We start from the raw sequence: 18,001 nt of genomic DNA, 5'->3' as shown, positions 1-18,001 counted from the left end.
CTATTCAGAATTCATTGTCCCCCTTAAGTTGCCCAAACTGGCCTCAAACGCCTGAGCTCAAGTGAGTCTCCTGCCTCGGCCTCCCAACTTGCTGGGGCTACAAGCACAGGCACCATGCTGTTTCATTGTTTCTCTTTAGTCAATTTGTGCTAAGAACTTGCCCATTTCATCTGATTATTTAGTGTGGAGTTTTCCTCTTATTCCCTCATAAGCCCTGTCAACGTCTGTAGAATCAAGTGATTTCTCCACTTACTCATGGTTTTCGAAATTCTGGGCTCGTTTTGATGGCCAGTCTAGCTAAGGTTTTGCCATTGTGTGGACCTTTTCACTTGCTTGTCTTTTCTGTTTTCTATTTACTAATTTGTTCCTTCCTTGTGATTCCTTGGGTTTATTTTCTAGCTTCTTAAGTGTAGCCTACATTCCTACTTGAAAACTCCTTTCTTTTCTCCAGTTGGTGCAGGGCTGGGACCACCCTCTGCACACTAGTTGGCTGTGCCTAGTTTTCCTGTTCACCACTGGCCCAGATGCTATTTATTTTCTTGGTATTTATTTAATTTCTTGGTATTTTTCTGAACTTTCTATTGCAGACCTCTAGTCCTGCTGGGTTAGAGGACAGCACACACTTTGTGTTACTGGGGTTTGAATTTGGGGTGCTCTACCTCTGAGCCACACCCTCAGAACTTTCAATTTTGAAATGGTGTCTTGCCAAGTTGCCCAGTGTGGCCTCAAACTTGTGATCCTCCCGCCTCAGCCCCCCAAGTCACGGGGATTGCAGGCGCACACCACCATACCCGGCTGCAAATGAACTCTGACCCCGAGGTGGCGAGGAGGCAGAGAAGGGATCTCACGTCCTGCCTCTGCTGTCAGTGGACTCCCAGGCATGTGTGGGTCTGAGCAGAGTGACCCTTCTTCTGAGCAGAGGTGACTGCTGAGGGATGGACCACTGGATCAGAGGGAGCAGCACTGGAGAGGGAGTGTGGAGGCAGGGCCAACCTCTTGCTGTCACCAGTCCCAGGCCAGGCTCTGCTGGATCTTCCAGGTTCCGACTCCTGCCCGACCTCGGGGGAAGCCTTCTTCCCAGAATCCCCACTTGGCATGGTTTGGCAAACTGATGAATGACAGCTTCCAACTATTAGAGGAATAGGTAAGCAACACTGTAAGTACGCAAATGCCTGTGGACTGTCTCCCTTCTTCTTTGGGGTGTGCGGTACTGGGATGGCACCTGGGGCCTTAGGCGTCCAGTCCTGGAACCCTTTGGTGAGCCACACCTCAGTCCCCACACTGTGCAACTTAAACAGCTAATTGTGCTGGGCACAGTGGTACATAAACCAGCTGCTTAGGAGGCTGAGGGAGGAGGATCACAAGTTAGAGAGACCCTGACTTAAAATAAGTTCTGGGGATTAGCTCCATGGTAGAGCACTCTTGATTCAACCACCAGGACCACCACCACCCAAAAAAAAAAAAAAAAGCGGGGCTAGGGTTGTGGCTCAGTGGTAGCGTGCTTGCCTAGCATGTGGGGGGCACTGGGTTCGATTCTCAGCACCACATACAAATAAATAAAAGTCTGTCAACAACTAAAAAAAATATTTTTAAAAAAAGCTAATTTTGGGCTGGGGCTGTGGCTCAGAGGTAGAGCATGTGTGAGGCACTGGGTTCTATCATCATAAGATAAAATAAAGATACTGTGTCCATCTATAACCAAAAAATAAATTTTTTTTAAAAAGTTAGTTTATGTTATATGAATTTTACCTAGATGAAAAATGACTCTTACATTTGATTAGCAAGAAAGTTACTAAGATCCTGAGTGATCTTTTACCCAGCAGATGCCTTCTATCCCACGGTCTAACCTTCTCCCTGACGGGAACTTTTCCAGGGACACCCTGATTCTGGAGGTGCTGGGAAGAGTGCGTTGTAACGTGTGCGGCCTGGATGGCGGGAAGGTGCAGGAAGGGCACCCGGAGCCCTGCTGAGCTTGCCACCCTCCAGTGGAGGCTTCTGGGCACCTCCCCTCTAGCAGGAAGGCTTTGGAGCCACATTGGGGCTAACAGATGCCTGGGTGCCGGTTCCCACCGGAACAGAGAGGCTCGGGGCTCAGCAGCGACCACACCAGAGCACTGCATGGCGAGAGCTGTGCTCCGTGGGAGGCAGGAGGGGCACTGCCCAGCCAGAAGGCGAAGGCGCCTGGCCCTGGGAGGAGCCTCATCCTCAGGTCTGTCATTTTTGAGCCTCTGGCCCACATCCCAACTGCTCGCCAGAAAGACAGAGCCAGGGAGGAGAAGGGGCTGGGACGGTCCTTTCAGGGGCCAGTGGGGCAGGACCCTTGGCCAGGAGCTTCCAGTGGTGAACGCGAGGGGTGGAGGTAACAGTGAGGGGTGGAGGTGACAGTAGCTAGATTCCACAGAGGGCCCCCAACTGGCCCAGACGTCCTCTGTGTGAAAGCTGTGATCCTAAGCCTGCGTCCTCTGTGGCTAGAAGTGCAGGTGGCTTGGGCCTTAAGCTTGTGGCTTGTGTCCGCGGTGAGGGCAAACTGGTGGGTACTGTGCCCTCAGCCCGGGGTCCCACTCACTGGGTAGCAGGCACCAGGCCTCATGCAGTAGAGCAGCAGCAAAAAGCCAGCTGGACAAGATCACTTACAGCTTGGACTCCATGCTGCCAAAGCCCCTCCCTGGCCTGAGCCAGCGATGCCAGTCCTGGTCTCAGAGATGAAGGTCCTGACGTACACAGAGGGAGCAAGGGGCCAGCCGCCCAGGACCCTGCCCTGTGCAAGGGGAGCCAGTGTCCTCCTCTGGCGATGAGGGGGACGACGCCGCAGTGCTAGGAGGACATGGCACTGGCACAGGACAGCCAGCCAAGCCTGCTGCCAGAGTGTGGGCACGTGAGGCTTTCACACCGCAGAGGCTGGCAGAACGGGTGGGCAGGCACCTGGGTACCCATCCCCTCTGGGCAGGAGAGCCATTTTCAAGGGAATTTTGTTGTTGTCACTAGGAATTTAACCCTGAGGCACTTTACCACTGAGTCACACACACCCAGCCTTTGATATTTCTTGTTGAAACAGGGTTTTGCTAAGCTGCTGAGGCTGGCCTTGAACTTGAAATCCTCCTGCCTCAGCCTCCTGAGTCACTGGGATCACAGGCATGGCCACTACACCCAGGCTCTCGTGAGTTTTAAACCTGAATGTGAAAAGAAAACCAAAAACCTTCAACTTTCCCCACAGGAGGAAATGTGTGTCCTACTTAAGTAGGACACACATTTACCACAGGTAAGGAAGTCACACTGGGCCGGCATGAGGAGGGGTGCCACCCGACCAGACAGCAGGAAGCCAGTGACAGACCATCAACTCTAGGGACGCATCACGAAGGACACGCAGAACACGTGACACGAAACAGCACTTGCAACTCTCGCTGCCAAGGAAGCACCATGGGCACAGGCAGCAGCCTGCCAGCACCTGGAGACCGTGTCCCCGCAGGACTGTCATTCCAGCAGATGACCGACCCATGGCCCAGCAGCTCCACTTCTCAAGAGCCCAGGGGACCCTCACAGGCAGGAAGCCTCACTGCAGCAGGAGGCCACTGTGTTCCCATTAGCAGGGAAACTGCCTGGCACCTCCTATGGCCACCAGGTGAGGGGAAAATGAAGCAAGTCTCAGAGGGCTGAGCACACATCCCCAGGCCTAGTGAGTCTCCCAGGGCGTGGGGCACCTGGGGGTGTGGGGCACCCATGGGTGGGCCCCTGCATGCTGTACCCATAGGAGGAGAGCAGGAGGGGGGCCTCCCCACCCACGGCTCTGGCAGTGGAGATAATGCTGCCAAGACCTGGGGTCAGAGGAGGGCGTCAGCCACAGCGCACATGGGTGAGTGCACATGGCCGTGCCACCCACAGGGTCCTGCCCCCTCTGTGGGTGCAGGAGGAGCTGGGGTCCCATCTGCATCAGTCTCTGAGAAGGCACGACTCTGTCATCGCCATGAAATTCTAGAGACATCCTGGTGTCTGGCCTCATAGTGGTATGGCCCACGTGGCCACTGCAGGGCCACAGAACCCTCAGTGGAGTTGGGGCCTAGGCAAGCACTGTGGCCACACCAGGAGAGCAGGCAGACAGCCAGAGCAGGCAGCACAGCCATCCACACCGCCCACAGACCTGCCGCCTGACTCCCCTGACGGGCCCCTCTCCCCAGTAAGCTGGGGGCAGTGCCCCTTCTTCCACACCACATCGTCCACATCGTCCTCCCCTCCATCTTGGGTCAGGCTGCCATCAGACATCTGGGGTTGCTGCTCCCTCTCCTCCCCGGCCCCCACCCACTGCCCAGGATGTGAATCGGGCAACCAGAGCTGGGCTGGGCCAGGCTGAGTGCTCTCCAGCCAGGGGAAGAGCTGGGGCAGCAGGGACACTCACTGGAGAGCACAGGACCTAGCCTCCTCCAAGAGGAAGGACGGTGAGTGGTAAAACCACGAGCAGGGACCACACAGGTAAGGACAGTCCGGACCTGAACCTGACAGCGGTGTGGGTGCTCAGCTAAGGCTGCACCAAGGACACCTGCCTACCACCTCAGATAGCCCCTCTGCTGGGACGGGACGAGGCACTACCCCTTAGCCTCCTGGGAACTTTCCAGGACTGGCCCACACGGCAGCTTCTGTGGGGACGGGCACAGGAGCAGGACATGCAGGTAAGTGCAGAGCCCCAAGGCCCTAGAGAAGGTGTGAAGTTGCTCTGGTAGAACAGGCAGGGACGTCCCTCCACTGCCCCCATTCATGACAAGAACCAGAACAGCAGATGGTGGAGCCAGGGCACAGGACTGGCAGTGTCCACCTGGGCACTGCAGACCGGATGCCCCAGTCCAGAAAGGGACAGGTTCTCTGCTCAAGGAGCTCAAGTCAACTCACAAAAATGATGACACAGAACCAGGTGCCAGCGCCCCTGATGGTGGGCTTTCATTGCTGTGGGCAGACAGATCAGGAGGCCAGGAGCTGGAAGGAAGGGCCTGAGGGCAAGCCAGCCACCTCCACTCTCCCTGAAGAGTCAGGAGGACAGGGCGGGGCCTGGCTCTGGCTGGAGACAGCCACAGGTGAAGGCCAGAGAAAATGCAAAGTCTGCCAGCAGAGGGTGTGGGAATAAATACTTTAAAACTTTTTCTCTTATAAATATGCATTAGAACATTTGTAACTCCATCTAAGGGCTCTGGAGTTGACCTAGAACCAGTCCCCCAGCAGTGCAACCCCAGGGTCGCCCACCCTCCCCTTCCGCCGTGCTGGTGCTGTGCTTCAGTCTGGCGGCACCTTGAACTGGTCCTTCTCCCTGCGGATGTAGCGCATGGTGGCCACGGGGTCAGTCTGGCCGGCATGCTGCTGCACCGTCTTCTCCCTGTGGGGGTGAGAGGCATCTGCGAGCTGCCGACTACCCAAGCACACAGCCCACTGCCCCCAGGGCACCCAGAAGAGCTGGGGTTCTGTGGTGAGGAAATTGGCAGGTGTTTCTCCACTGCAGGAGATCCTGCGGCTGCACCAGGTCCTTCCAGCACCATAGGAGGCAGGAAGCCACCATCTCCACAGTGTCCTGCACTACCCAGGCCTCCAGGCCCATGACAGCATCCCTAGCCCCAGGGTCTTGGAACCCCACACCCTTGCCAAGGTGCCAAGGAAAGCTCTCACACTTGGGAGAAGGTGCGGCCCTGCTTAATGATGCCCATGGGGCAGGCCTACCACGTGGGCTCTGGGTTGGGGTCAGCTCTTGCTGGCACAGCCACATGGGGGACCACTGTGACCACTCACCTCACTCTCATGAAGGGGTTGTAGGTGAACTCCTCCGCGATGGTGGATGGCACCGTGGGCTCCCCAGTGGCATATTTCTCCTGCAAGAGACGCCACTATCACACTTCAAATACCCAGTGGTGATCTTAAAACCTGGTCCAAGCGAGAAGGCCCAGCAGTGTGGTCACTGCAGACCACAGGCCCTGACTCACATGAGCTGAGGGCGAGCTGCTGCCAGCCTGCATGTGCCCCTGCTGTTGTGGGGGAGCAGGGCAGAGGGGAAGCTTTCTCTTTCACACAGCAGAGGCAACGAGCAAAAGCACAGAGAGAGGGGTGGGCTGGCTGGAGTGTGGCTCAGGGTGGAGCCGTGCCCGGCATGCAAGAGGCCCTGGTTCTACCCCAGCACTGCAAAGAAGAAAAGAAAAAAGGCCTAAAGTCCCAGACCCCAGAAGTCCCAGACCCCAGGCCCCACGTAGGAGCCACGCAATGAGAGCACAGAAATGCACAGTCCCTAGGAGGAGGGGTAAGCAGCAGGAAGACAGGAGCCTGTGGGGAAATTGAAGCAGAAATGTGTTCTTCAAAACAGTCAATTAAATCCATGACTGGCGCACAGAGAGAACTGCCAGAGTCAGGTGGCAGAGGGCCATTCCCGATCTGGCAGGCCCTGGTGGGGGGTAAAAGCTAAGCTATGAAACTTCCAAAAGACAATGTGGAAAAAAAATTCCTAACCTTGGGGTAAGCAGAGATTTCTTAAAGACAAAAAGTATGGCTCAGCCAGGTGCAGGCAGGAGGCAGAGGATGAGGCTGAGGCTGGAGGCGCACAAGTTGGGGCTAGCCTGGGCAACCACAGACTCGGTCTCAAAAGAACATCTAGAAAGGTGATGTCGATGAGTGGGAAAGTACCCCTGGGTTCGATTCTCAGAACTGGAAAGAGAAACAAAAGCCATCCTGGTGTTGCAGGAATCATATGGGAACGCACTGGACGCAGAGAGCCAAGAGGCTCGGAAGAGGAGCAGCAGATGGACTCCACCAGGTTTCAGGCCTTTCCGTAAGACTGGCCTTGGATGCTGCTGATGCAGGGAAAGGCCACACAGACCCGGCGGAGGCAAGGGTGCCTGCGAGGACATCAGCGTTTTCCTTTAGATGCCAAGGTGATCCAATGAGGAAAGGACTGCTTTTCAGCCAGTGAATGACCAGACGCCCACGGAAGGACACCTGCCCCTCCGCCACTCCCAGCAGCAGCTTAGAGCACGCCCTGCGCAGTCCACACAAATGCCAAATCCAAGACCAAAACTCCAGGAGAAAACCGTCTTTGTGACCCAGGAACATGCAAAGATTTTGTAGGAAACAAAAAGTGGAACTTCACCAAAAGTATCAACTTCTGTTTTTCAAAGGAGTCTGGGGAAAACGGGAAGCCACCAACTGGGAAAAAATATTTGAGCCATATATTTATATTTGACAAAGACACAGAAGACACTTACGACTCAATAAAAGAGAGAACCCGGTGTTTAAAACAGACAAGAGCTGAACTTGCACTCACAAGAGAGGGCCATGTGGAAAGATGGCCAGCTTCCCTGTCGTCAGGGAAATGGAAATGGCAGAAGCACAAGGTCCAGACGCACACCATCAGGACAACAAGACCCCAAAGGGCCAGCAGTGCTCACAGCTGGTCAGCACCAGCGCGATGGAACACCTAAGCTTTCAGAGCCGGGGTGTGAAATGGGGCAACCACTCTAGCAAACAGCTGAGTGGCTTCTTCAGAGGCAAAGAGACATTTAACTACATGACCAGCAATCCACTCTCATCTCCCCAAGGGCAGTTAAAACATGGACCCACGCGAGACTTGTACACCAACTCTCTTGGTAGCGCCACTCAACTGCAAAACCTGGAAACGGCCCAGGAGACCATGAATAGGGGATGGACAAACAACTGCAGGATCCATGCAGTGGCCACACAGAAGCAAGCCAACAGGACCTTCGAAGCAGAGCAAGAGGACACACACTCTCGATGACAGTCTGCTATGGGGGCAGAAAGTACACCCAGGGGGCCTTCCGGGGAGCAGTGTGCCACGTCTGCAGCCCACGCTGTCAAGTTCACCTAACCAGACTGGCCATTTGAACCAGCACTCTCCTGTAAGTGGGTCATCCTCTATGTCTAGTTACTAAGAGGCAGGAGGCAGATCTGCCCACATGTGAGAAGCCTTGGGTTTGACCCCGAGCACCTGGATGTGGGCACTGGCTCATGCCTGTGTCACCTGATCTAGACCGCGTGTGATTTTGGAGCACCTTGTAAGTTCCCCAAAACTGGAAAAGACGCTGGACAAACACAAGACCTGTTAAGAACAGAGTTGCAGGAGGAGGTGGCCCCTGGACTCAACAGCAGGGGCCTCGCCCAAGTCCTGCAGGGGCACGTCTCTCCGTCAGGGCGACAGCCTGATACTCAGAAGAGGCCCCTGCTCCTGGCCCCTCACCCCTGTCCACTGCACTGGGGTACCCACGGCCACCACTGAAACACACCCTTCCACCTGAGGAATCTGGGGGCCATGTCTGCCGTGGAGGGACAGCAGTGAGGTCCCCTACAGCCGACTCTACTGCTCTGAATGGCAGCACTGGTGTTACGCAGGCCTCCGAGGTCCATGCAGGCTGCTGAGGCCCACACAGCCCTCACGTGCGGCAGAGGCTGGATGGCACAGGCTCTCGGTGCCCAGCCCCAGGAACCCGAGGAGCACTACAGGACGACTGGCCCAGCCGTGGGTACCAGGCACTCACCTTGGCCCAGGCCAGCTTCTCCAGAACAGTAGTGTTGCTGGGCTCCACGTGGCGTGCGAACTTGAGGTTGCTGATGGTGTACTCATGGCCACAGTAGACTTTCTGAGGAGAGAGCAGCACCTGAAAGGAGGTGACTGCCACCCCTGAAGGTCACACCCACTTCCCCACCTGAGCACCTCACAGGGCACATGCAGCCACTGGGTACCCACAGGACCATCCCTCAGGGCTGGACGCTTCCTACACATGTCAGAAACCACTAAAAACTCCACTAAGGAGCTGCCCCTGCCTGCTTGCTCTCCCAGCACACAGGTGGGGCCTGCACGGGGAGACTGCACAGGAATCCTGTCACCCATACAAATGGCAGTTCTCCTGGGGTGGGACTAGAACTTGGGGTCCCACAGGACGGGGGCACAGCCTACTGTGTCTGGAGGGAGCCGGCCCAGGACCTCCAGCAGCGCTCTATACATCTCTTCTGCAGTCCCTTCATAGAACTTCCCACAGCCGGCCACAAACAGGGTGTCACCTGGAAAACATGGCCACCTGAGGAGGCTGGCTGGGCCTTGGGAAGTGCAGGTAGCTGGCCACGAGCTGGGCTGCTGGCCACCAGCTGGTTGCGGGCTAAACCCACGGCCTTGGCTCGCTGAGCCTCGAGCTCCCCACACCGTCCCTGATCACAGCCTCTGCCACGTCCATACAGACCCAGGAGCCACCTCCATCCAACCCAGCACAAGACAACTCAGAACTCTTTTGTCTTTGCCCCGAACTCTTTGCCTCACGTCTCAACCGGCACCAAAACCAATGTCGCCCGGACCCCACCCTCCAGCCCCCAACGCACTATGGCTCTGGGGCCCTCCCAGCCCACACTGCAGTTGCCTTTCTCAGGCCTCCTCCTTCTGACCCTCCCCTCCCTTTGCGGCTGAGAGCACCCAGGGTCTTCTGCCCTGCAGGCCTCGGCCCAGCCACTTCTCTTCCCTGCATACCCGGGTCCTGCACCCAGGCTGGCCCACCTTGTAGGCACCGTGGTTTGGCACTGACCACTCCCACCAAGTGCACTCCCATCATTCAGAGCAGTAGAGTCGGCCATGGCGGACCTCCCTGCTGTCCCTCCACGGCAGGCATGGCCCCCAGATTCCTCAGGTGGAAGGGTGTGTTTCAGTGGTGGCCCTGGGTACCCCAGTGCAGTGGGCAGGGGTGAGGGGCCAGGAGCAGGGGCCTCTTCTGAGTATCAGGCTGTCGCCCTGACAGAGAGACATGCCCCTGCAGGACTTGGGCAAGGCCCCTGATGTTGAGTCCAGGAGCCGCCACCTCCTGCAACTCCTGAGGCCTTGGCCTCACTACCACAAGGTGGGTCCCAAACCCAGTCCCAAACCCTGGGCCCTCCCACAGACATTGACCAGGCAGTCCGCCACTACACCCTCCTCTCCACCAACCCTCATCACCCCTTGGCCTGAAGGGACCTTATCTCTAACTGCAGCTGCAGGGGACACCCACCACACCTGCTGTATCTGGACTGTCACCTACACTGATCCCTCCTCGGCTCAGCCAGGATGGAGGGCCCAGCATGGCTCCAGGCCCCACACGGGGGCCCACTGGACAGCCATTCCTCACCACCAGCCTCCCTGTCAAGGCCAGACAGCTCTGCCTCACCAGGACACCGTCCTGCTTGTCCCCGCTGGGGCGGGGCTGAGGCACTCAGGGTACCTGCCAACAGCTACACACAGGCCAAGGCACAAGAACAGGCCACAGCCACCCTCCACATCACCCTCTAGCTCAGGGACAGCCTCATGAAGGGGCATCCCAAGACCACCATGCCCTCCTGATGTCTGTGACAAACCCAGGAGTTATATGTGCCCTTCCCAAGGGACAAGAGCCATGCAAGCTGGGGCAGCTGCTGTGCATCCTGGCAGCCCGCAACAAGGGACACACAGTCACCCAGGAATCCCATCCCATGCTGCCTCTCAGCACAGCCATGCGGCAGGTCTCTGTCCCCTGCTTCAGGGCTGGCCCAGAGCTGACATGGCCCAGGGTCCCTGCCCTGCACCACACGCTACATGTGGGGAATCAGGAATCTAGCAGCTGCATTTACAAACAAGCGCAGAATGATCTAGAATAATCGTGGACCTTCAGGAAAGCCAAGGAGACGACAGATGCCCCTCTACCCCTCATTGGGCGCTTCCCTCAGCGCACGGCCCACATCACCCTAACACCTCCGCCGCCAACGCGGCCGCAGCCCCACTCCTGGCCCCAGCCAGGCTCTATGAAAACCTCACTGTGGTCACAAAGCCAGGGCAGAAATCTCTGCAGGACTCAAGACTCAGCACCAGTCACTGACAGAACCAGACAGGGCTGACCAGCACCATGGCCAACCAGCACCATGGCCACCCAGCGCTGGCCATCCAGGCTGCCCTAGCTCAGGCTCCTGAGCAGCACCATACTCTTGGCTCAGCCCACAGTGACCCCAGGAGCCTGCTGTGTGCCACCCTCAGGCAGTATTGGCTGTATGGCTGAGGCCAGGGTGCCATGTGTCCTCGACAGCAAGTGACACAAGCACAGGGCAAGATGCTCAGGTGTATCTACAGCCAATCCACATGCCCAGTGCAAGGAATGGACAGAGCCACCCCTCTGCCCTCCAGGGGCCAGGAGGACATGTCTCTATAGGCAGGAGCCCCCATTAAACCTGGCTGCTGCTCACTTGCCCAATTTGGTGGCTTCCATCACCATCTAGTCAGAAGATCTCAGTGTCCAGCACTGGAGGTCAGTATGTAGGACATCTGGATCAGACTGCAGTCCCACCATGCTCTGGGTCCAGCCTAGCCCAGCCCACAGGGCTTATCCAAGGGATGCAAAAGGAGCACTTGGCAGCCCTGTAGTCCCCCTCCTCAGGGACTCCCTGCTCCCAGGCGATGCCCACTTGTCTGTGCTGGAGGGCTGGGGTGTCCCTGCCAGACGGCCTTCTCAAAGCGAGGCCATTTCCCCAGCACCTGACAGCAGCAAGCGTGGCGGGGATCTGGTCCTGAAGGCATTCCCACTCCCAAGCACCCATTGGCAGCCCAGAATGTTTGGAGCCCAGCCTAGGCTCCACCCTGAGGGCTGTAGTCTTCTGAGCACTGAACTTAGGGCCAGAGAAGGAAAGTGGTCCCTGCAAGTCTGCCTGGTCCCTCCTCACTCCTCAGGCTCACCTGTGAACACAGCAGGGGGATCCGGACCACCAGGCTTGCTCACCAAGTAACAGATGTGTCCTGAGGTGTGGCAGGGGGTCGATAGGCATTTAACATGGAGACTCCCCACCTGAAACAGCAGGCATCAGCATGAGACCCCACGATCTCTCCTTCCAGGGGGTCAGGGGCAGGGGGCAATGCTATTTTCACAAGACCCCTCCCCAGCACCCAGCCTGCTCAGACCTTGTGTTCCACAGACATCTGCAGAGCTGCCCACATACAGAGCAGGAGATCCAGGGCAGGGGCAGTGGCTAAGGGACTCCGTCCTGGGGCCTAGCCCTGCATGCAGGGACCACTCTGGAGTGATTGCTCAAGGGCAAAGGGGCTTATTTTGTTCAGACCTTCAAAACCAGGCGATCTTCCAGGGAGAGCGCTCTCCTGCCACCCACCTCCCCAGTTCCTGACTTCAAAACAGTGGGATTCATGGCAAAGCCAACAGGGCAAGACACCCGCAGGAGTTCCCATGGGGACCTCTCACGTCCACTCTCCACATCTGTGTGGGCACTCGCGGCTGAGCTACTGAAAGCTGTTTGGATCCTGGCACCCCTCCACACAGCCCATCATCATACATCCAAGAGAGCTCCATGGACCCCAAGTCCCTGTGGCCCAGGGCTGTGCTCCACAGCCTCCTAACACCAGGGACACACTGTGCGCACACTGATTTCCGGCTAATTCCCGAGAGGGAAGACTGTCCAAGGACAGATGGGCTGGGGCAGGCACAGGGAGGCCCAGGCCCAAACCCAACGATGCCCAGCCCTAGCACCTTTTTGAAGATCCTCCCTACCTGCAGAGTGAACAGGTGCGTGACTTTGTGAGTCAGGGCCCCGATACGGTCGTCACCCCCATACACCTTCAGCCCCGGCTCCAGCTTGACCAGCTTCTCGTTCCCGCCAGCGTGGTCCCTGGAAGTTCAACAGGAGGCTGGGCTACCTGCCAGGTGCAGAGTCTGCCTGCTGCCTTTACACCCCGACCAAATGGAAGTTCCATTTTTCCAGGTCTGTTCCTCATAAGAAGAAACACACACCTTCCAAAACAGGAAAGGCTCCCGTCTGTGGTTGGGCTGCACTGGAACAATCTCTTCAGACACCCAGTTCATGAGCAAGGCACCCTGTGCCCTGCCCATTACTGCTGCTGAAGCAGAGGAACAAATCACCTGGATGACCCCTTCCAAGGCACTGGGGCTCCACTCCCAGCCACCTTCAGGTGCCGCTGGCCTGGGCAGCCGAGGCAGTTGTTCTAGAGGTTCCCCAGGTGATTCTAAGGTGCACCGAGATCAGGACAGCTTCCTGAGGAACCTCTGGCTCTATCTGTGGGCAGGCCAGCCACAGTGCTAGTATAACAGGCTGGAGGACCTCCCGGCACTCCTCAGGGCTCCCATGGTTCTCCAGAGAGTCCTCTAGCCTGCACTTGGCAAGGGGGCAGCAGAGGGTTCCACTCTGCACCCATCCCAGGCCACAATGACCCCTCTGGGAGCATCCCCATGCTTGGGTCAGACCTCATTCAAGGCTGGGGCACTTGCCTTCCCAACTTCAGGGAACATGGCCTCCTGACAGTCCAGTGGTCATCATGCCCACCTCGCTCCATGTCCACCTCAGAGTCCACACCCCATGAAGACTCCAGCACCCAGACAAGAATCCTCTGCCCAGCAGGCCCCAGGTAAGGGTGGAACAGCTGTCCAGCCCCACTGCCCCCCACCAGCACCCAGGCCAGGGAGCCACCAGCTCCTCAAGATGCTCTCATCACTGATCTTTTACCACCGAGACAAGAATAGTGCTCCCTGTATGAGGAACAGGCCCATCCCCGAAGCTCCATCCAGGGTTTGGTCCTGGCCTAAACTTGAGAGGGTGTTGGAGGAAGCCACGGCATACCGCAGCGCCAGCAAGAGTCTCCTGGAGCGTGGACTGCCTGGCACGGGCAGGGCGCAGAGTGGGAGGCCTCCAGGCAGCAGCACAGGCCCTAGCAGGGCCCTCAGAGGTGGGGGCGCCTGCAGCAGGGTAGCCATGGCACAGGGCATTCAGCAGCACAGGCCAAGAGTGGGGTGACTGGCACCCACCCTAATGCGGGGACCTCTTCGGGACTCAGAGGACCCTGGCCAAGGACTCTGCATCTGAGCCTTGTCCTCCACACTTGTCTTACATCAGCCTAAGCCCTGGGTGTTCAGGGGCCCCATCCAGGCTGAGATGCCTCAAGGAATGGGTTGAAGAAAAAGGCACTAGCTGCCCTCACATAGTCACTTGGAAAAGAAAATTAACAACAAAAGAAACATTTCTTCTACACTTGAAGGGCCTCAAAAGCTTCAAAAGACCAAAAAAGAGGGCTTTGGGTGTAGGCGACTCTACCCCAAAGACCCAAACATAGGCACTTTCCCCAGCTTTTAGCTTCCAAATATTAAAACAAAACAAACAGAAAAGCAAAAACACTCTTTTTTTAATTAAAAAAAAAAAAAAAAACAAGTGGCTGGGCATTGTGGTGTATGCCTATAATCCCAAGAACTCTGGAGGCTGAGGCAGGAGGATAGCAAATTTGAGGCCAGCAAGGGTATCTTAGCAAGATTCTTTCAAAATAAAAAAGCTGGGGATGTAGCTCAGTGGTAAAGTCCCCTGAATTCAATCCCCACTACCAAAAAAAAAAAAAAAAAAAAAAACAAACACCAATATCTAGATTCTTTTCTTCTCTAACATGGAGGCCCACGTCCCATTTCAAGCCCAAGAGATATGAAAGACAGCTGCTGGGCACCCTCCTGTGGTCCAGAAGCCAGACTCCTAGACACCATGAGTGAAGCAGCCCAAAGGACACAGGCCACAAACATCTCCCCAAGGGATTGCTCCCTCAGCAGACCCACCACCCAGGGCCCAGAGTCAATGCCTCCCAGGCTCAAGGGCAAGAGGGCAGGAACCCTGGTGCCTTTTCTGAATCCTCCAGGGATCCATCCTCATGTGCACTGAGCCAGCCCCTGCCCTCCTCAAGTGAATGACACATCCCCATTGCCACCACAGGCGCCGCCAGAGCCAGAAAAACCAGCCTGGGGAGCCTAGCACTTACCAGTGGTGGTGTGTGGTGAGCACCGTGGTCAGCTTCACACCATACTTTCTCACGGTTTCTACAACCTGCAGCCACATGGGAGGCAGGACAGAGGCTGGGTCACACTCCTGGCCTGGCTTGCCTCCTGCAGGGTGGGTGCCTAACCCCCAGCCCAACCCTGCTGGCTGACCAACTCTAGGACAATAGAGGAAGATGGTCTTTTTCTCTTGATCAAGTTGGAGCTCTTGGTCCTACCCACCACCTCCTCAAATCCCTCCAGCTGAGGTCAGCCTCCCGGAGACAGCACCAAGGGGCAGAGGCAGGAGGATCAGTCATGTCCAAAGGACCCATGTACTTGCCACATGGGGCCTGTGGTCTTCTCCACCCCTCCTAATGCCCCCTTAAGAGAGTGGCTGGACACTAGTTTGCTTTCAAAAATTAAATGGGCTAAATTCCACTCATCTTCAGCAGAGCTACAAAGACACAGTGGCTCTAACCCATGGGGATGAAAACAGGGTACTGGGTGACAAAACACAGGGGCCTGGGCACAGCCTCGCACCTTCTGGGGCTGCACAGGGTCCACAATGGCAGCCTCCCTGGTGTCCTTGTCAATGATCAGGTACATGTAGTTGTCAGTCAGGGCAGGCAGTAGCTCAACCTTCATGGCGCTCTGTTCCACAGTCAAACTCTTCCTTAAATCTGTGTAATACAGAAGGGTTCCCAGCAGGGCTGGGCCTGGAGACACAGGATGCAGCCTCAGGTCCTCAGCCTAAGGGCGGGCACACCAAACAGACTTCAAAGGAGCCCTACCCCTTCCCACTCCAAATGAACTCAGGGCCTTGCAAAGCACTGAACTATCTATCTCCCCTGCAGGGTTTTAATTTTATTTTGAGAAAGCATCTTGCTAAGTTACTGAGGCTGGCCTGGTACTTGCAAGTCTCCAACCTCTGCCTCCTGAGTGGCTAGGAGTACAGGCCTGTGCCACTCTTGCCCTTTTTTTCTGTGTTTGTTTCTGTTTTTGTCAGTATTAGAGATTGAACTTTGGGATACTCTACCATTAAGCTGCATCCCCAGTTCTTTTTTATTTTTTGTTTTGAGACGGTTTCACTAAGGTGCTTAGGCTGGCCTTGAATTCGTGATCCTCCTTCCTCGCCTCCTAAGTTGCTGGAACCATTGTGTGTACTACTGCACCCTGTTGCTCTTTGCTGACTTTAAGAGTTCCTCCGACAGAGAATGTCCTGGTTCAATCACATCCACAAGAATGTAGAAAATGACTCGTGCACACACTGGTGGAAATTAGCTTTCTCAGACTTAGATCTTTATTTTCTCTTGAGGGTTCTAAATAAGACAGAACTGCCAACTTGTGGTGTGATGCAAACCACTGTCAAACAGGACTACTGCTGACCCTGGGGAGTTGACTCAGGAAGAATAGGGGAATGGGAGGCAGAGGAAGGGTACCAGTGCCCAGCTGCGTACCCTCCAGCACACCAGCTCACCTCCAGAGAGAGCTCAGTCCTATGCAGTCATTCACAGCCCTCAGGCCTCCAACTGGAGGAGAAAAGAGCATTTGCTCCCAAATGGCAGGCACTAGAGATGTGGAGAATGCACCAGACACCACTTCCAGGGGAACAGATCTGGTCACAACCACTCAAGATTCAAGGGTGGGAGACACAGAATCATCATTGAAGTGAGCCACAGAACTCTGGCTGGCTGGGCCAGGAGGCCACCAGAAGTGACAGGAACAAAAGCATCCTCCACTCAATGGACAGATGTCAAAGTACTTTTGGCAATGAAACTCCCATTAAATGTAAAAATACATGGGGCCCCAACACTTTAAGTCATAGTTTTAAAGAGTAGGAAAATATAAGGAGGGACAGTGGGATTCTGGGTAGATGTTGCTCCAGGGGCCATCTAAATATGGGGTTAATTTTATTTGCCAGGGCCTGGGAAATCTTTCTTTTTTTTTTTTTTTTTTTTGGTGGTGCTGGGGGCGGAACTCAGAGCCTTGTGTGTGCTAGGCGAGTGCTCTACCACTGAACTCCAGTTCCCCTTCTGGACACACTATCTGGGAATTTTCCAGATTCATGCTCAGCAAAATAAACATTTTGTCTGGTTATTTTTTTGTGACATTCTACCTCCCCCAAGTCCCAGCACTATTCAAGCTACCAGAGGACATCAGAGTGAAAACAGGATGGGTGTGTGTGTGGGTGCTCAACAAGGAGTCTTTTTACCTATTTCCTGGTAGAACACTCCAGGCAAAAAGTGTCCCCGTAAAGGAACACTGTTTATAGCCGGTGTTCAACCTGCTCTAGACACACACGTATCTTGTTGGCAAGCTGAAGAGCATGCGTTTATTCCTAAGGAAGGAGTTCACCAGGCGCCGGCACCACCAGAAACCCTACTCCTTTTCCACAAGTACCACTCTCCCAACACTGCCTAGAAACCGCTTCCAGCTCACCAGTTTGCACCTGGAACGTTTTGCACGAGCAGAGGTCACGGGCTACAGCCTACGGTCTGCGCCAAGTCCGAAGACATGTTTTGTGTGGCCCACAACATACTTTAAGGCGTTTCCCAGTACCGCCTCTCTGCACCTGTGCGCACCTGCCGCCCCAGCGCATGGGTTAGGGGCTCCGATGCAGCGCTCCGGGGACACCGCGTCCCAGAGGGAGAGACTGCGTCCTGTGAACCTCAATGGGCAGGCTCCTTCCTTAGCAAGGGTGTGTCACGCACTGTGGACCTGGGCGGCTGCCGCGGGACTGGGACTCGGCTGGCAGGCTGTTGGCCACGGCGCGGCGGCCCGCGGTCGCCAGACGCCGAGAGGGGAAGATCTGTAGGCCGAGGCGGCAGGCAGGAACGGTTGTGCCCACACCCTCACCACGCCCGGCCCCGCCGAGGCCTGGTGGCCGCGTCCGCTCCTCGCCGGACCAGCAGTCTCGGCTCCTTGACCCGGAGACGGCGTCGGCGCGCCCGACCAACGCCCAGCACAGCGGCGCCCCGGCCCACCTACCAAGGCCGCGGCGCGCGCAGACTCCCAGCGCGGCGAGGCTCCGGCAGCCGAACAGCCTGCGGCCGAGCACCATGACCTGCAGGGCTGCACTGCCCCGCACGGGACCGCAACGCCGGCGTCCGCAATTGCAGCCAATCAGCTCCTGTTTCGCACCACTCGACCCGCCCCCACCCAACAAGCGCCAGCCCTGCGCCGCTTCGTCTCCAAACAGGTCCCGACTCTCCCTGCCCCGCCCCCAGCCAACC

The 18,001-nt window shown here is 56.4% G+C and overlaps 1 protein-coding gene across 9 annotated transcripts; it reads right to left on the bottom strand.

Annotated features, from left to right (window-relative positions):
• Positions 1–829: 829 nt before the first annotated feature.
• Positions 830–17,931, bottom strand: HAGH (hydroxyacylglutathione hydrolase). Of its 9 annotated transcripts, XM_081300131.1 has the most exons (10): positions 17,757–17,930; positions 15,309–15,484; positions 14,771–14,835; positions 12,513–12,630; positions 11,690–11,798; positions 8,930–9,033; positions 8,511–8,612; positions 5,764–5,843; positions 5,272–5,356; positions 830–1,129 (listed from the first exon to the last, which is right to left on the bottom strand). In XM_081300131.1, the coding sequence occupies exons 1-10, from the start codon at positions 17,827–17,829 to the stop codon at positions 845–847; spliced, it is 1,197 nt and encodes a 398-aa protein (XP_081156257.1). In that variant the 5' UTR covers positions 17,830–17,930; the 3' UTR covers positions 830–844. The 9 variants fall into 9 exon arrangements, with proteins under 9 accessions (XP_081156257.1, XP_081156252.1, XP_081156249.1 ...); XM_081300126.1 differs by lacking the exon at positions 830–1,129 and having other exon boundaries at positions 4,897–5,356; positions 8,511–8,644; positions 17,757–17,927; XM_081300123.1 differs by lacking the exon at positions 830–1,129 and having other exon boundaries at positions 4,897–5,356; positions 17,757–17,920.
• Positions 17,932–18,001: the final 70 nt, after the last annotated feature.

This window comes from Spermophilus citellus, assembly GCF_964194105.1.
Source record: "Spermophilus citellus genome assembly, chromosome: 6".
NCBI lineage: Eukaryota > Metazoa > Chordata > Mammalia > Rodentia > Sciuridae > Spermophilus > Spermophilus citellus.
This window is presented reverse-complemented; position numbering and strand designations above follow the sequence as displayed.

What these genes read in the sequence shown, in the direction of transcription:
- HAGH (XM_081300131.1), bottom strand. Translation starts at nt 17,829, where the DNA reads ATGGTGCTCGGCCGCAGGCTGTTCGGCTGCCGGAGCCTCGCCGCGCTG. An exon ending in CTGCGCGCGCCGCGGCCTTG is followed by an intron (nt 15,485 to 17,756) that starts GTAGGTGGGCCG and finishes CTGTGTCTCCAG; the next exon opens with GCCCAGCCCTGCTGGGAACC. An exon ending in AGAAGCTGGCCTGGGCCAAG is followed by an intron (nt 5,844 to 8,510) that starts GTGAGTGCCTGG and finishes CGTCTCTTGCAG; the next exon opens with GAGAAATATGCCACTGGGGA.